This window comes from Solanum dulcamara, chromosome 6, assembly GCF_947179165.1.
Source record: "Solanum dulcamara chromosome 6, daSolDulc1.2, whole genome shotgun sequence".
Taxonomy (NCBI): Eukaryota; Viridiplantae; Streptophyta; class Magnoliopsida; order Solanales; family Solanaceae; genus Solanum; species Solanum dulcamara.
Genome location: NC_077242.1, coordinates 3,475,170 through 3,493,818, shown reverse-complemented (window position 1 = coordinate 3,493,818; position 18,649 = coordinate 3,475,170). Strand labels below are relative to the sequence as shown.

Below are 18,649 nucleotides of genomic sequence, written 5' to 3'. Positions count from 1 at the left end.
GAAAAACTTTATTACTTGTGCTCAGAATCAAACCCTCATCATTCATCAAAGAGACAATAACATTAAAGCAAGTTCTATTTCTGCCGCTAAGACAAGAGACTACTTTGTTATTGGGTTCAAGATAAATATTTATTATATATTTAATAAAATTTTCAATATAAATACATGATTTGCACAAAAGCTATTAGGTTCACGAGAATCCGCACCTCACACCCTCTGCATATTTCTTGTTATTTAAAACATTTTTTTTTTTGGAAATTAGTACATTTAGTCCTTCAATATCCATAAATTTTTATTTCGATCCTTGTGATTTATGGTTACGTATATTTGAGCTTCAGTTAATTAATATAGGTAATTTTGATCCTCTGGTTGTGAATATTCACAACTCTAACGAATTATTAAACCATTTACTATCGATGTATTATGTTAAATTGTACGGTTATTTCATATTTGAGGATAATATAATTGTTAAATGTGTTGAACCAAATATTACAAATACTATAACAAGAATTCATCAATAACTTAGGTTTCAAAATAATTATCCAGTATCTTTTTAAATATGTTTCGAAAAAAACGTTGACCCTTTCTATATTTAGAAAATAATTTTATTTTTTTTCGTCTTCCCTTAATGCCGTGTTCCTATAGGCTATAAGAATGAATGTTATATATAATATATTCGGTATATTACTTATTGAATTCAACATGTCAAACGTTTTATTTTTATCTTAAAATAAAATTATGTACTTAGTCACGCACCGTCCAACGAATTCGATGAAATATTAAGGTCAATGAGTAGTAGTGTATTTTAAATACATTTGTGACTTTCTAATTTTTTAAGATGTGATGCAGATGAATCTTGATTAATACTTTAAAGAATTATTGATACTACTTTATATAAATGTAATTTTAAGTATCAACAAATTACATAAAATCTATTAATGTGATTTTGATAGAAGAAATTATATTCTTACCTCCTTAATTAGAGATTTTAATTTCAAATAAAAAAATCTATTTAAAAAAATTATTTTTTAATAAATTTGATACGAATTCGAATTAATAATAATAATAATAAAAAAATCAGATAGAATCGGTTGCAAATTGTTATTAGACACACATGACTTGTCTTTATCGACGTCATTCCCCCACGCCAACCACCCCATATTTCACCAACTTTGGGTAGTCTCTTTCCTACAAAAGAGGTACCATATATTAAAAAATGAACGGAAAAGAGTCAAAAATATTTTTGAATTATAGAAAAAGATTTAAAAATATTATTTATTTATTTATTGGTTTAAAAATATTTTTTTATTCATTTTTTGATCTAAAAATACCATTTTATTTATCTTTTTGGCTCACTATAACTCTTGAAACTAATAACTCTCTCTTTATTTTTTATTTTTTAAAAATATTTATCATATGTCATTTTCTTATTGGATGAAATAAAAATCCATCTCCACTAAAAAAAATTCATAATTTATTTAAGCCAAAAACAATATACCTCTTTAAGACCCCCCCCCCCCCTAATTTTTTGTTTTTTTTAAAAAAGTTATATTGATGAACAAGACTAGAATTTTTTTTATCCGGTTAATTAGAAAAAAAAATTAGATTTTTTTAAGTTCTTGACTTGATTTTTCTTTTCTGTTTAATAATTATTTTTTTTACAATACGTATAAACAAACATAAAAAACTATTTTTTTAAAAAAAAAAACTACAGCAAATAAAAAAGCTTTTTTTAATATTTTCCCTATAATTTATCAAAATCAAAACAATATCCTTGTTTATGATCCCAAAACAAACTTTAAAAAAATAAATTAAAAAGCTACAACAACAAAGAACTATTAGTTTTTTTTAAAAAAAAAGTGGGATCTTGAAGAGGTATATTCTTTTTTGCTTATATAAATTATGAAAAAAAAATTAGTGGAGTTGGAATTTCTATTTTATCCAATAAGAAAATGACATATGATAAATATTTTTTTTTTAAAAAAAAAGTGTTGTTAGTTTCAAGGGTTATAGTGAGCCAAAAAGGTGAATGGAAGGGTATTTTTAGACCAAAAGATGAGTAGAAAGGTATTTTTAGATCGAAAAGGTGAATGAAAGGTATTTTTAAACCTTTTTCTATAGTTCGGGGATATTTTTTGCCCCTTTTCTGAAAAAAGAATATATTATTTCAAATTATTTATTACTACTATTAAGAATATCCTACTTTTCTAAAATTTATTTTATTTTCTTAAATAGTGAAGTATTAAAAAAATATATGATACATCTAATAGGCTTTTTTAGAATTATTGTTACTAGTGCATCAGTTTAGGTAAAGATGTTCGATTAGACACTGAGTTAAGAATAAAAATTGTCTTTTGAAAATATAAAATAAGTTATAAATATTTGTGTGATGGTAAATATTCTCGTCAAGGATAAGATGAAGAGGTTAAAATTAATTTAATTTTAAATATAAAAATGCATCATTTAGTTTGAATTGATTAAAAAATAAAGAGTGTTACACAAATTAGAATAAAAGAAAAATATTAATCACTCTCTCAGCCTCCAAAAAAGTGTCACCTTAGAAAGAAAAAGAGTCTCATAATAAGTATCACCTTAGAAATTCAAAACAAAAATTAGTATTTTTTTTCAACTATACCTGTATACTTCATTTTTCAATTTTCAAGACACATTTATTAAATAAGGAGAATTAATAAGTTATATTTATTAATTTTTAATAGACGTGATTTTTACTAAGTTAATACTATTATTTTGAAAAAGGCGAAGATTATCTCTTTGAAGAGTGTTTACAAAATTGTTTACACCCGATCAATCATTAATCATGATGATTGAGTTAGCTATTAAGGAGTAAATACTTATCTACACCATGTTTAAACCCAATCAAATTCTTTTAACCTTAGTTAAGTAAAAAATAAACTAAGAGCCCGTTTGAATGGGCTTAAAAAAAGTAGTGCTTTTAGAACTTTGAAGCGCTGAAAGTTATTTTTATAAATAAACAGTTGAGTGTTTGGATAAAAGTGCTTATGATGTGAATTTTAGGATTAAAATAATAAAAAAAGGTAATTTGGGAATTTAGTTAAAATATAAGGGATATAAAAATAATTTCTATGGTCAAAGAAAATGACTTTAAGTACTTTGGAAAAAAAAAGTTAGGAATCCTAACTTTTTATTTTTTACTGACTTTAAGAACTTTATGACTTAAAGTCAGCATTAGACAAACACGTCCAAAAGCTAAAAAGGGGCTTTAAGTTGGTTTTGACCAACTTAAAGCCAATCCAAACGGGCTCTAAGTATTACTCTCTCTGATTTTTTTGTCTAATTTTTCTTGTAGTATATTTGAAGAAGAATGTTTTTTCTCTTCTTTTTTTTAACTCCATAATTTCAACTCAAATGTCATATTTAAGACCGCAAATTTAAGAAATTTTTTTACTACATTTCATGTATCTTTAATTTATGATTATAAGATTTAAATATATATTTTTTATTTTTTAAACTTTATATTAAATCAAAACTAGATAAATAAATTAAAACAAAAGAAATACATGCTATTTAATCATGATTATGTGCTATGATTTGTATCTGAAAAATATGTGTCTTGCATCATAAAGATATGACATTTGGGTCAAACTTAATCTCAAAAGATAGTTTATGAGGGAAGGATTGTCCAAGTCCATTTAAGGAGACCAATTTTCATCCCTCTATCAATGTGGATTTCTTAACACTCCCTCACACGTCCAGACCTCAACTTGGGCGTGATACTTATAAATGGGATCCCAACATCGGTGAATAATAAATTGGAATGAGTCTGACTCTGACTTTGATACTTTAAAAAGATATGACACATGAACCTAACTCAACTGCTAAAGTTAGCTCATAAAGACAGATTTGTCCAAGCCCCCATAAAAAGATTTACCAATTTGGGGTTTCTTAACATGCATTAATTGATTGGTTATTAATATTTGATGCAAATAAATTCTTACCATAATAATATTTTCTTGTGTCAAATTTAAAAAATAGGGAAAATAATATTTAATCAAATTGTTCTTTGACACCAACCCTACAACTCTCCCCATGGGTGGTTTGATAGGGCCACCTAACCTCAAGGGACCTCAAAATGTTATAAGCCACGTGATGTTCACTTTTTAATTAAAATTTAAAATATTAGGAAGGGTTTCAATCACCGACAGTCCCTCATCCTTTTTTTTATTCTTTTATTAAAGTTGATTTTTTCAATAGGAAAACAAAATTCATAATAATTGTGATAACACAAATATGGTCAATGAGCGATAAGACAATAACCTTATCTATATTAAAATGTGATAGGTTGTTAGTTTTTTTTTCTTTCTGTTATCTCTATTTTTTCAAGAAACTTTTATATTAATATTCGTCTATCAAAATAATAATATAATCAGTAGAATTTTCAAATATAATTTAGGTGAAAAGTGATATGATTAGCATTCTAAATTTCAAATTCATCATGGGGTTGAATGGTTACAGTTTAATTGACAAAAACAATAAAGCAGCTGGATTAGTTATGTTTTTAAAAATTACTATTAATTAAGAAGGAATTGACTTTCCATAATAGTGACAATTGACTTGCCATAATAGTGACAACACAACAATGATTTACACTATGGACTTGGATAATGCAAATAGTAAAAAAGAAAAAGAAACGGTGGTAAATAAATATTTGGTACTTAATTGGTAAGTGTGTTAATGAACTTGATTTTACTATAATCTTTATAGGATATTCAAAATCGTTATTTTGTGGATCGCAACATAATCTAACTTTTGTCCTTATAATTAGTGTATAAATCTTTATACCTAATTAAAGTTAAAATTCCATTAGTTCTTATGCAATGAAATAATATATTTGATGTAATTTAATAAATAACATTTGAAAAAAAATATGTATGTAGTTTTACTCTTATTTCGTTATTTTGTAAAAATTGATAAATTATTTTTGATATTTTCAATTTAAATAAAATATAAATGTATAACACAATAAAGTAACACTAAATACAAATGATGAGCTAAATATGATCTCATATTACACCAAGATCCGTTATTATCATGAGACCAATAGACGAGCAAAAACAAATCTAAAAATATAATTGACAAAGAAGTCACTTGTCATGAATTAAATTATTTAATAGAACCATTACTAAAGAGATTCAATTTTTTAATTTTTTTTTTTAAAATTAAATGTAATATTAAAATAATGCCTTTAGATTTAATATTTACTGACATTTTAGTGTATTTATGTAATATATAATTTATACTTCATATCGTAAATTATAAATTTTGATGAATCGATAGCCGATAAGTTACATACGTCCTTTCCACTTTCCATATGCCCAGTGTGTACCTACAAAACTCTTAAGGATCGTTTGGTGTAAGAGATAAACATAAATAGTCATAAGATAAAAAAATAATTCGGAAATAAAATTTTGGTAACTTGTTTGGTTTATAAGTTTGAGATAACTTATCCCACTATTTATAGCAAAATGATGAGATAAGTTATTCATATACATGATGGGATAAGTTGTCCCACCTTATTCCAGGATAACTAATCCTGAGACAACTTTTTCTCAACCAAACGACCCCTTAAGTAAATAAAATAAAATATAAAAGATTTTTTTAAACTAAATTCTAATTTGCACTGAATAATTTCATATTGGGAGCAAACAAAGACAATTATATATTATTTTGTTTATATTGAGTTTAATAAAAATTAAATTTGCATCCAATAGTTTTATATTAGGAGCACATTACTTTCCAACAAAGACAATTTTGTATGGAGAACAAAACTTGTATTAGATAATGAAAGGGTACTTATAATTAACTTAAACCCTAAAACGGAGACATTGATACAACAGCCTCGAGCCTCCGGATCCGAAATCTCTTTTAGTTCAAAATACAGCTCTATCATTTTCTTCTATTTATTTTGTAAATGTCCAAAGAAATTTTAATTTTTCGTTGACAAATGCTACATGGTCCAATCAATATTATTACGTTATATTAAAAAAGAAGAAGGAAAAAAAGCACAATATATAAATATGTTTTTTAACTTGACCTTAATTGACATTTATGCAAAATTCAACTTTGGATACGCCTAAATAGACACACACAATTCATACATGTAGAACGCGTGCATCTCACGTAGAAAACATTAGACGCCAAGTAAAATCAATTAAATAACCAATATGTGACATGTTATACTAAAATCAATTTTAATACTCCTTCTATTTCATATTAATTGATTTTTTAGAGTTTTTTTTCATTGTTCAAAATAGTTGAATTGTTCAAAGTTCAAGAGAAATGTTTGAAACTTTTTTTATGTTTATCCGGAGTTTTGTAATTTCCTAAGAGTAAACTACACTACTTACAAAGTTATACTCCAATAAAAAATTACTTATAATTATAATTTTATATTTAATCATCTTTATGATGCTGATTAAATAAAAAGGTAATAGAGAAAAATAAAGTTCAAATTTTATCCTTAAATATTTTCTTTAATATATGTGTATTACCTTAAAAATTCAACTAATATGTAACATAGAGAGTAACATGTCTATGTATTGTAACCGAATAAAACAAAGAAAAGTAATAGAAAAATATTGGAGAAAAACAACCGCAGAAACACGCAAAGCCACAATCTTTTCTTGCCTTTAAAAAGACCCAAAAGCTCAACAGTTTTCCTCTCCTTTCTTCATCCTCTTCAATTGCCCTCCTTGTTGCTCTCTCTCTCTTCGCCATCTTCCAAAACCCGTAAAAGGGTTACTTCTTTCTTGACCCTTCGTTCATATTCCATTTAAATTTTGTAGGATTTTGGGTTCAACTGATAGTATTTTTGTATATGTTAGTGTACAAGAGTCATAGTGGTTTCTTGAGAAGTGGATGAGTAAGTTGTGGTTGTCGGGTTCTGTGTTACTACGTTTGAATACGGTGTTGGCGTCGATGGGGCAAGTGCGGCTGATTTTCTGATTTATTCCATTTGGGGTTATTGAGATTTGTTTTTTCTTTTGGATATTTTGATCTGATCTTGTGTTTAAGATCAGGGGGGCCTAGAGAAGAAAAGGGTACCCTCAGATATCCCTCCTCTTCTTTTTTGAATTTATTCGTTTCCCAGATTGTTTAAAGTCTTCAAAAAGATGCAGCAAGATCAGCGCAAGAAGGTTTCTTTCTTTCTTTCTCTTCCTCTTTGAAATTTTCTACAAAGGGGAGATCTTGATTGAGATTTCTTATTTCTCGCTTTTAAGATTTGAGGGCCTCTGGTAGAGAACCCTAAAAGACGGGTTTTTTGGTAGTTAAGATTATAGACAAAGATGATTGATTGGGTCAGCTGCGAGGATTATATAGCTGTTTGTTTATTTCCGGAAGCATGAACTTGTTGACTAATTTTAGCTGCTATTTAATGTATTTTAGAATATCATTAAACAGAGATGGAGAATTTGCATATGAAGGACTAAAAGTAATTTGATTATCAGAAATTTTAGTAATCTCTAACCATATGAAGTTGTTGACTAATTTTAGCTGCTATGTAATGTATTTAGAAATGTAGGTAACTCATTAAACAGAGAAGATAATTTGCATATGGTGGACTAAGTTATTTTAGTTATCTCTAAGCATATTGCCAATTAACATACTTGTGAAAATGCCCTTATTACTTTTAAATGGTAACTTATTACTTTTCTTTCATAGTTTTGAAATGTTCTTTATTTTCCCTCTGCTTTTCTTCCTTTTCTAGATTCTGGACTTTTACTTCATGCTAACTGCTGTATTAGTTTGAAATGCAATCTGATGTTGTAGTCCTTGGCTTGGCCTCGTTTGTCTCTGAAATAGTATTTTTCATGATTGTCTAGTCCAATTTTCAAATTAGAACACATTGTCTATTCAAGTCACAAATTAATCCTTGTTTCTTTCCTTGTTGCTACAAAAGTCTGCTGATCTGAATATAATTGATATTGCATGAACATATACTTTGAGAATATCAAGTGACGTGCAGATTTTATCTTGTATTTAGATTGCCTATTAGTCAGTAGACTATGGTAAACAAGTCTGATTTTTTGTTACTGATTGTACAGAGTTCCAAAGAAGTGGAGTTCTTCACCGAGTACGGTGATGCTAATAGGTATAAAATTTTGGAAGTTATAGGCAAGGGAAGTTACGGAGTAGTTTGTGCTGCAATTGACACTCATACAGGAGAGAAAGTGGCTATAAAGAAAATAACTGATATTTTCGAGCACATCTCTGATGCAATTCGAATTCTGCGTGAAGTGAAATTGCTTAGACTTCTAAGACATCCCGATATTGTTGAAATTAAGCGAATCATTTTACCACCTTCAAGACGAGAGTTCAGAGATATTTATGTTGTTTTTGAGCTTATGGAGTCTGATCTGCACCATGTTATTAAGGCCAATGATGACTTGACACATGAGCACCACCGTTTTTTCCTCTATCAGATGCTGCGTGCATTGAAGTTCATGCACACAGGTAAAAGTCTTGTGAATTTCAATAACTATTGGTATTATGACATCTGCCATCAACTTCTACTATTTATTTTCAGCCCTATTTTGACTGATATATATATGTTTATTTCAGCTAATGTGTACCATCGAGATCTTAAGCCAAAAAATATATTGGCAAATGCAAATTGTAAACTCAAAATATGTGATTTTGGATTGGCAAGGGTTGCATTCAGTGATACACCAACCACAATATTTTGGACGGTGAGCTTTCATGTTAACGTTATGTCAAATGCCACCTATGAGATTTACTTGGATTTAAATTAAATAATAGAATGCTTTACTAAGATGGCGTTTTCATTCATTTCAATCTTTGATTTTGACCGACATTTTCTTAATTTTGTCTTCTTCTGGTACATCATGCAGGATTATGTTGCTACAAGGTGGTACCGCGCACCAGAGCTATGTGGGTCTTTCTTCTCCAAGGTAATTTATGTGAATAGTGTGCACAGCTTGTTTTGGCTTTCATATGAAAGCTACTTTTTGTTTTGAACCTTATCTATGAGTTCCATTCTAGAACTTCATCTTAGTGGTTCTTTTAACAGATCAAAAATTGTTTTTTGTCAAAAGATATGTCAAACTAGTTCTCAATTTTCCCAACACCCTCCCTTGGGAAGCCGTACCAGAAAAAGGAAAAGAAAAAAACAACTCAGTTGCAAAGGTGGTGTTGTAAATAAATAGGTATTTGACACAATAGTGTTTATGCTCCATTTATCTCTTAAACAAATGTAGGGTCACACATTTACAGTCATCTATTTGTACAGCCACTTTCTTGCTAGCCCATGCGCAGTCACAGAACATCTTCACGCCTGTTTTTTTCTGGATTCAGTTGTTAAGATGCTGTTTTCCGCATTATGTAAAGCCTCCCTTTTCCCATGCTTTAGAAAGGTGAAAAGATACTTGGATACTCTACTGATAGTGTTAAAAGGAAGGGCTTTCTTGTTAGAATAGAAGATTTTTGTTCAGTTCTGAGTGTATTAAATAGTGATGTGTAGGTTAAAATCATTCTTGTTCAGGGAGGACTATTGAATTCTCCTGGAAGTTGATTTTTCTATTCTTCAGGTAACTGTGTTAGGTCTTGCGTCAATTTCTCAGTAAGACCTTACTGAGGTTCTTGCTGATTTGTCTTCTAATTCATGTATGAATTCCCTGCAGTATACACCTGCTATTGATATCTGGAGTATCGGGTGTATTTTTGCGGAGGTTCTGACGGGGAAACCATTATTTCCGGGCAAAAGTGTTGTTCACCAGTTGGATTTGATTACTGATCTTCTGGGGACGCCATCAGTTGATATCGTATCTGGGGTAAGAGCTGTCAGTTGATTTGTTTTTGTTGTTGTTAGCATTGTCTGGCAGCATATTGATAGAAAAGTACTCCTCTTGAGTGCAGGTTCGTAATGAGAAGGCAAGGAAGTATTTGACAGATATGAAGAAAAAGAGCCCAGTTCCTTTTACTGAGAAATTTCGAAAAGCAGATCCTTTGGCACTTCGACTGTTGCAGAGGTTGTTAGCATTTGATCCAAAGGATCGCCCAACTGCTGAAGAGGTACACTCCCTCATATATTCCTGATGCTAAGATTATGTGAATGGCATCTCCACATGCTTGCCCCTTTCTAATTTCATTTTCATTTTTTTTTGTGCTTTTCCTTCTATCTTTTTAGGCTTTGGCTGATCCGTACTTCAAGGGACTGGCCAAGATTGAGAGGGAACCTTCTAGTCAACCAATCTCAAAGCTGGAGTTCGAGTTTGAGCGGCGAAGGGTCACAAAGGATGACATCCGCGAACTAATATTTAGGGAGATACTGGAGTATCATCCTCAACTGCTGAAGGACTACATGGCTGGAAATAGTGGTCCAAATTTTCTCTATCCTAGGTTGTAATATACTTCTCTACTATTTCTTGTCTCTATTTTCTTGTACCACTATATCTTATCTAAATTACTGACTGACAGTGCGACAATCATTGAATTGCAGTGCCATTGGTAATTTCAGAAGGCAATTTGCTTATCTAGAGGAAAATAGTGGTAAAAGTGCCCCAGTAATTCCTCCTAGTCGAAAGCACGTCTCTCTCCCACGGTATGAATCCACGAGTTGTTTGTCTTGTTGGTTGTGTCGATGAATATGTCCTTTTCCTTTTCTTTTGTGCTTCTCTTCACTTTATCTCCCCAAAAAAGCCCCTTTTGCTCTCTCCTCTCCTTTGCAGTCTGTTTATTTTAGGCTTCATCACATATGTCCTTAAATGTGTTGCAGATCTACTGTAAATTCCAGTACCATCCCCCCCAGAACACAGCAGAATCCTATGTTTGATCATAGGCAAGTAACAGAAAAGGCAACTGCTGGCGTCAGAGTCTCAGACCAGAAGGTTTTGCGACCACCACCTCGAGTACCCACAGGTATGGTTAACATTGTCTGTGCTGGCACTCATGGTAATAATGTACCTTTTTGTCTACATCTTCAAAGTGAACTCAAATAGTTTCACCACATGTAATAACATTGAACGAACTGGAACTCAGTACTCAGCTTAGGAGAAGGCAATTTAGGGCATCTTCTTAAGTTATCCCTCCTTGCCAGGGTGGGGAAGTGGGGGTGGAGGGGGAGCAAATAAGGATGAGGAGAGGTCATATTTAAAGGTACCCTAGTGAGTATATACGGAATGCTGAAACTTAAAGAAGTGTTGTATGCTTGTTGGGATCGCTTTTAATGTCCTTGTCAAATATTATTGACGGTGGATTGTGCATGTTTGTTGGATTCTTCTTTAATATTCGTTTCTATCATTTTCAGCCAAACCTGGAAGAGTTTTAGGGCCAGTTTTATCGTATGATGGTGACAGAAGCATCAAAGAAGTCACTGATGGAAGAGTATATCCCCAGAGCTCTGTCGTCCCACCTCATGGCATGTCTCCACATTATCTGTTCAGAAGTAACTCTACACATCTAGAGAAGTGCGGGACAGAAGCAGAGAAAGACTGCTCTCAAGTTAAACCGCAACATGGCCAGTGCATGGTTGCCAAGTCAACTGCTAGTATGAGTTTTGAGATGAACACTAACCCGTATTACCATACACAGGTAAGGGTAGCACAGTTGGGAGGTCAAATCGCCATAGATGCAAAACTACTACAGGCACAAACACAGTTTGGTGCAGTCGGTGCTGCAGCTGTCGCTGTTGCCGCTCACAGAGAGGTTGGCACCGTTCAGTATGGTCTAACCTAGCAGAGACTATCGTTTGATGGTTCCTTGGACACACCCACCTTGTAATTGAGACAGTTCAAGATCTGCATTTTCCTCAAACCAAGCAGCATGGGAAGATTTGAAGGGGGATCTGTTAACCTCGTAGAGAAAACAATTTATTAGTCGTCAGGGTCTCTAAATAGGCATTCTTTTGCTTTAGTTTGCCCTGTTGAGTTAGTATTTATGCCCCTTGTATATATATATATATATAAATATAGGTGCTGCATCATTGATATTAATGAAGAAAAAAATTGTTCTTCCGACTTCCTTTCATTTCATGTGTTCGACTCTTCGTATTTCATGCTTGTATAGATGAAAGATCCTAAAGAGAAAAGGAACTCATTTGACAATGAGCATCAAAAGAGGGCGAGAGATTGGTAATATAAATGAACTACTACTACAACATTGAAGACGGATCAAAAAAGTATATTTGTTTGCTCAAGACAAGATCAACAAAGAATATTTATACCTAAACTGATTGATGATTAATATTTCTTTGCTGGTGTAGAAATATTTGGATTGACAGTGGTGTCTCAGGCAAGTTTACTATGCACCTCGTCTCAATCATAAGCACAGTTAAGGCGTCAAAACGTTCAGGATCACACTGGTTGGTGTAGCTATAGAGATGCCATTCAAAACTACCAAGAATTTGACTCATCTTGCACTTAATGGTTGCTGCCAAGATATTTTTTTCCCCGTCTGTCTGCATATTGATCAAATTACTGGTTCCCCTCTGTCTCTGTGCTGCTCTTTTCTATTTAGGTGACTTAGGGTGTGATGATTAGCCGATGAAAACTCAGAATTTCACCTTTTCATTCATCATTTCTGAGGAAGAATTTTACTGCCTTATAACCTTATCACATAAATTAATGCATAGATGATATGAATCATATGATTGAATATAGTGGAATAAGAACATTTAATCATCAGTTTAGATTTTTTTCAGATTTTGGCACATTTGCTTGATAATTCTGCATGAGAAGTCAGTTTAGATCTGGAGTCAATCTCTTCATAGATGATCAAAGCTTTTGTTGGTACCTGAGTGATATTATGAACATGAATAAAAGAATATCCAAGCCTTGAGAGTTCTACTAATGTTTTAGTATACTCTGTTCCTAACAAAAAGTGAAACTTTTCATCTGTCACAATGATATCAAAGTCATCCTTCAGCAACTTGATTGCTGCTAACATATATCTCAGTTCCCAAATCAATAGATGGCCAATGCCTCTCAACTGGTTTAGTGCCTGGATCCTGCAATATCACCCAAGAAACAACGTTACGATTCATCTAAGGGTTAGTGCATTCTTATTTTTCAGGTAAGTTACGTGTAGTTATCTTTTAGATGATCTAATAGTGTGTGGAGAAGTTAAACACCTCAAAATATAATTAAGTACCTGATAGAAGTAAAGTGATTGTGAGAGTCTCCCAACATCAAGTTCCCAAGTTCTGGGATCACCTATCCATCCTTCCCCTTTCTTAGTTGGATATCCATATTCACCCCAAACAGGGTGAGGTAGAATTTGAAGTATTTCCTGAGCTTGAGGGTTGCTATATTCATCACAGGGATTGAATGGTTCCTCAAGATACTTTCCATTGCTTGGGGAGCAATGCATATGATAAGCATCATAGGGAAATCTTTCCTCATCAGTCCGATGAACACGAGTTCCATTTGCAAAAGTATGGTAAAGTGGTCACACCTTCAAATTCTTCTTGGGGTCGCACCCTGATTCAGTATCAGGATTGATGATCATTTCACTGTATCGTGTTACGTCTGTGGTGACATCCCATCACAAGGCTGACCATTGTTCTTCCAGCAGCTACCTATGTCCATTATATAGAATTGGCTGCTTGGACCACCTCCTTTCCTAACATCTAGTGTGAACCTCATTTTGAAATTTGGTGACTTTGGGACCTAATTCCTATTGTTCCGAGTCTTCACTGTTCTAATATCAGCATCCAATTCCCATTGTCCCATGACCCCCCCCCCCCCTTCAATTAAGCCATTTTTGGATGTTTTCTATGACTGTAATCATGGTATATTCTAGGCATATTCATGCAACCTTTCCCAAAACAGGGAAATCGCGATATTTGCAGAAATGGTTGAGATGGTTTGCCATTTCTGGGACAAATTGCTGCTGTTATGTCCATGTTACCACTCTTGAGCATGATCATTCAAAAATTCCATGGTTTTGGCTCATCTTGAACTTTGCATTTGTATCCTAAGAACAATTCTTTCCAGGCTGCATATGTATTCACATCTAAAACTTCTCTAACCATGTGAAATCTTATGCGTGGAAGATTACCACAGTTTTCCTCATTCATGTTCATTTGTGTTTTATGAGCCTGCAGAGTGGAGAGCTATGCCTAATCTGGGCTGAAGGATTTAGCGAGAAACAATCGAATGCAACTGCTCTGTCGTCACTTGGCCGAATGTTGTCTTACAACATACACACGAATATCATAATCAATGCTTCAAATGGAAGTATTGTGGCGCATTGTGCAGTTCTTGCTGCAAGGTCACCTGTCTTCCTAAGCATGTTCTCCCATGACCTCAAAGAGAGTGAATTATCCGTCATAAACATCTCCGACATGTCAACAGAAGTTTGCCAATGCTTTCTGAATCACATTTACGGGGACATACAAAATGAAGAATTTTTAATCCATCGACTAACTTTGCTTTGACATCTGATAAGTATGACCTCTCAGATTTAAAGGAGTCATTTCATGAAAGTCTAATAAAAAATATTGACGCCAAGAATGTTCTTGAGAGGCTCCAAACTGCTTAGCTTTATCAATTGCCGAAGTTGAAGGCTTGTTGTATGAGGTATCTCGTGAGGTATGGTAAATTATTCGATATAAAAGTAGTCAAAATAAAGTTTAGCATGTTTTCCAAGATGTTTTTATGATCAAAAGTATATTTTGATTGTTGCGATGATTATTAATCACTTTATATTATTTGTTCCATTTTGGAAAAATAGTTTCGACTATGAAGTCTTAATAAGATTTTTATCTTCAAAAAAATATGTGATGAGAATAGTATAAATTTATTTCTTTATAGTTACGGTTACAGTGTGTTTATTTTTACTTTGTTCAAAAGTTGCTACATAATGTGGACAAAACAAATTAATAGACATTTCATTTTTGTAGAATATTGATGTCTTCCACTCTAGAAATTCTGTCTCCAAAGTATATATTTCACTCTTTGATTCTGGCTTTCATTCTTGTCAATTGTCATTAAGTCACAAGATACTGATAAATTTTTCCATCCTATCAATGATGAATTATGGGGATAGCATGACATGCCCAAACTAAATGTTTGTCAAGGCTTTCAATACTACGACACAGTTGCTGAGTAGATTGTCTTTGTTTTATTTAATCCTATCCAGTTCTCAATCAGTAGAGAGTAGATGCACTCAACTAATAATAAGATTAATCATTTGTAATATGAAAACTTAAATGCAGAAAGAATCTGCACTCTTTTTACTGCTTTTTTGTTTTTTATTTAAAAAGTTTTAGTAGTGATAGATTTTATATCGAAATGATATTCCAAAGAACCACAAAAGTCAAAACTAACCACTACAAACGGTTAGTGATGGGCCGTGCTATCACGGAAAAAGACTAACCCCATTTTATATTGTGATTTGGATATGAAGTAAATTTGTAAGAGTGTTTATCCAAATTGAGATTTTGTAAATCTTGTCTTATTATCTCAATGTTAGAATCCTTATAGAGTCAAATATCAGTCTTTCTCTGGTATGAAAAAACCAATTATTAAATACTAGTAATAATAATAAATGGGAAATTTCAAATTATGATAAATACAAAAAAAGAAAATAATCATTGAGTACTATTGTCTATAAATTAGACTTTTTTCCATTCGCATTAGAGCCCTTAACTAAATCTAGATCACGCACGACAAGGCCTATTAAGAGGTAACGATCCTAACAAGATTTTCTCTATATCCAAGAAGAGAAGTAAAGACTTTTAATTAAAAATGAAGCAGTCTCACCACCGAACCAATACCTAGGTGTCCATCAACTACTCTACTAATGCTACTAAAAACTAGGATTCTCATTTATATTATCTGAAACTCTTCTGACTCATAATAATAGATGAGTATCTATCTATCTATCAACTTCTTCTCTTGGCACAATCTTGAACTTCCCAGTTTGTTGTTGCTGCAATACAAACCCAAAAATTATCATCAACACAAAAATTTAACTTCTATGACAATAAAACACGAGTACTAATTTTTAGTACGAGATTACATACATAAGCAGCTCCAAAATTTAAATTCTATGGGTTCAAAAATCAGGTTTCAACTACTTAACATCTTAACCCATCAGTTGTGGATTCATACATAAATATTTTCAGCAATTTCAGTGGATGTCACTCATATAAATACAAATCTAGGCTACATACATAGCAATGAGTTCATCTGAATCCAATATTTTCTGCAAGTAGCAAAAGTTTATGCGGAAAAATACCACTAAAATTGAAACTAGTAGTATATCTACACCTATAACTTTAGAAATATGAAGTTAAATATTGAATCCATGAAATTGCGGATTTAAATTTTGGATCCACCGTTGCACCTAAGATAATTATATGCAACTATAAGTAAAACGTAGACTAATAAAACAAGTTAATGTATATAAGTTGAATCCAAACACAATAAAATTGAAAAAATGTAAAAAGATTCAAACCTTTTTCCATAGTTCAGTATGGCTACTGCAAAAGCCAGCAACAATACCGCCATTTTTCCGTCCTTCTGTGTACTCAATGCAGAGATCATCTTTCAACCCACAGGTAACATGAAAAGACAAAGGACATTTCGGCTCAGAACAATCAATAGCACATCCTTTTTTGGATTTACAAATGTAACACTTTTTTTCCCATCTTCTTTTAGGAACTTTGCTGAAATCAATTCCTTCACGACCTTCTGAATCGACGAAGAAAACTTCTGGAACAAAAAGTGAACAAACAACATGAGCCCATTTACCTTCATTCACAGTGGATTTCAAGGCTCCACCAGATTCAGGACAGAGACAACAAGTGAAGGATTTTTGGTTTGGAGTCTCCGATTTTGAGGCTAAACATTGAGCACAAAACCAATCGCCTTCTGGGATTCCATGCGTAAAAGGATGACCGTAGCAAGTCGTATGAACCATCAAATCACAACCATCACATAAAACGATTGGATCTGATGGATCTCCGTCTGTGCTATTACAAATAACACAAATAATCCCATCATCCTCATCCTCATCCACATCAATATCATCATTTGTTGTTGCGTCACGTAATTTTTCCTCCTTGATGATTGGGTTATATTCCTCATTGAGGTCAAATGGATGAAAAGCCCAAACACGTTTCTTGGCGGGCAAACAGAGAAGAGTAACGGTGTTATTGGTAATAGGTGGGGGAATTTCTGGAGAGAATTTTCTCTTTTTAGCAGGAAGTTGTGACAATGAAGCAGACCCATTTTGATCTTGTTGGTGCATCAACATGAATCTTTTGGCTGGAGGTAAAAACTGAAGTTTGCCACCCATTGGATTATTTTTGTGTGTGGAAATTGAGAAGATTGTGTGAGAATGGGATGTGAAAGAAGTGGGAAAAGGGAAGGATGAAGTAGGGGAAATTGGGAAGAAAAAAACCCGGGAGGATTAGAAGCCAAATTTTTTTGAGTTTTTGTAAATTCTGGATTTCTGCAATTGATTTTGAACTTTTGCAGTTTCAGTTTAGCGGGAAGTTCAAAGGGAGTTGCGCCAAATTCTGCACATGACACGATGTCGTTTTTCTTGTAATTTTTTTGTTTGAATTTTACCAGATGAGTTAAGGTCCCGGGAATCTTACTAGACCTTTTTGAGTTTTTGGCATGAAAATTTGATTCTCCGCCTTATATTTTTTTTTCCTCGTTTCTTGAGAACACGGAAAATTTTAAAAGGTAGTTTGTTTTCAATAAAATTATGTATCTAGTATTTTCTTTATTTCATATTAGATAGACACTTTTAATTATACGTAATAATTAAGAAATTATTAATAAATTGATCAATTTTACTATTTTGCTATTTGTTCATATCAATGCACATAAAAATAATTTAGAAAAAATATATATAGAGTATAGAAATAGTTGGTATTGGGAATTGCTCAAATTCAAAAGGCCATATTAATTGTTGGGTAAAATGAGAAAATTTTAATTAATACTATCATGATTTAGTGAGTGATCAAATAATGTGAGACAACTATTTTTAGTAAGATACCCATTGAATATGGGACGGAAGGAATAGTAATATTAATCGTAGGAGTTATTTGACTAAATTATTTGTACAATTTATGATAAATGATTCATCTCTTTTCAAACTTTACAAAATTAGTTTAAAAAATTAGAAAATTACAGGGATCTAGAAAAAAGAATAATTATTGCCTTTCTGGTTTTCTAAAGTTGAGAACTGAGGGTATTTAAGTTTGTTAAATTTGTAAAAGATTAATAAGATATAGAAATACTGATTGATTAGTACGAAGTCAAACAACAAACATAGAACTGATTGCAAATCCATAGATTTATGTTGTAATGACTTCCACTCTTGCCAATCAAATTCCTAAAATGGAAATATGTAGCAAAAACATCTCAATTTCATTATATTCTTATCCCAATGTAACTTTTAAGTGTAGTGGCAAGAATTTTTTTTGTAACTCCCAGAAAACCCGCCACTGCGCTGTTCGGATGAGCACAACCCACTCTTGTGATACCACTTGTTACACCAACTCAGTCACCCTTACGAGTGACACAAAATTATTAGAACTTGGTTCTAATTACAATCTTGTCCCACAATTTTAAGGTTTCGTCGGAATAAGATCCTAGTGAACAGATAATCATATTCTCATCCCATTCAAGTG

At 32.2% G+C, this 18,649-nt stretch overlaps 2 protein-coding genes and 2 pseudogenes across 2 annotated transcripts; 2 read left to right on the top strand and 2 right to left on the bottom strand.

Annotated features, from left to right (window-relative positions):
- The first annotated feature begins 6,668 nt into the window (after window positions 1–6,668).
- LOC129891728 (mitogen-activated protein kinase 19-like) lies at window positions 6,669–12,014 on the top strand. Its single transcript, XM_055967184.1, has 10 exons — window positions 6,669–7,175; window positions 8,085–8,493; window positions 8,602–8,729; window positions 8,892–8,951; window positions 9,681–9,830; window positions 9,916–10,071; window positions 10,187–10,398; window positions 10,499–10,600; window positions 10,775–10,917; window positions 11,306–12,014. The coding sequence occupies exons 1-10, from the start codon at window positions 7,152–7,154 to the stop codon at window positions 11,731–11,733; spliced, it is 1,812 nt and encodes a 603-aa protein (XP_055823159.1). The 5' UTR covers window positions 6,669–7,151; the 3' UTR covers window positions 11,734–12,014.
- Window positions 12,015–12,693: 679 nt separating this feature from the next.
- Window positions 12,694–13,869, bottom strand: LOC129891835 (uncharacterized; annotated as a pseudogene).
- Window positions 13,870–13,923: 54 nt separating this feature from the next.
- LOC129891834 (BTB/POZ domain-containing protein At1g55760-like) lies at window positions 13,924–14,658 on the top strand (annotated as a pseudogene).
- Window positions 14,659–15,604: 946 nt separating this feature from the next.
- LOC129892186 (uncharacterized) lies at window positions 15,605–17,493 on the bottom strand. Its single transcript, XM_055967744.1, has 2 exons — window positions 16,459–17,493; window positions 15,605–15,930 (listed from the first exon to the last, which is right to left on the bottom strand). The coding sequence occupies exons 1-2, from the start codon at window positions 17,299–17,301 to the stop codon at window positions 15,877–15,879; spliced, it is 897 nt and encodes a 298-aa protein (XP_055823719.1). The 5' UTR covers window positions 17,302–17,493; the 3' UTR covers window positions 15,605–15,876.
- Window positions 17,494–18,649: the final 1,156 nt, after the last annotated feature.

Coding starts and splice junctions, on each gene's coding strand:
- LOC129891728 (XM_055967184.1), top strand. CDS start 7,152: ATGCAGCAAGATCAGCGCAAGAAG. Junction 8,494..8,601: donor ATTGAAGTTCATGCACACAG/GTAAAAGTCTTG, acceptor TGTTTATTTCAG/CTAATGTGTACCATCGAGAT. Junction 8,730..8,891: donor CAACCACAATATTTTGGACG/GTGAGCTTTCAT, acceptor TACATCATGCAG/GATTATGTTGCTACAAGGTG.
- LOC129892186 (XM_055967744.1), bottom strand. CDS start 17,301: ATGGGTGGCAAACTTCAGTTTTTACCTCCAGCCAAAAGATTCATGTTG. Junction 15,931..16,458: donor ATACTGAACTATGGAAAAAG/GTTTGAATCTTT, acceptor TTTGTATTGCAG/CAACAACAAACTGGGAAGTT.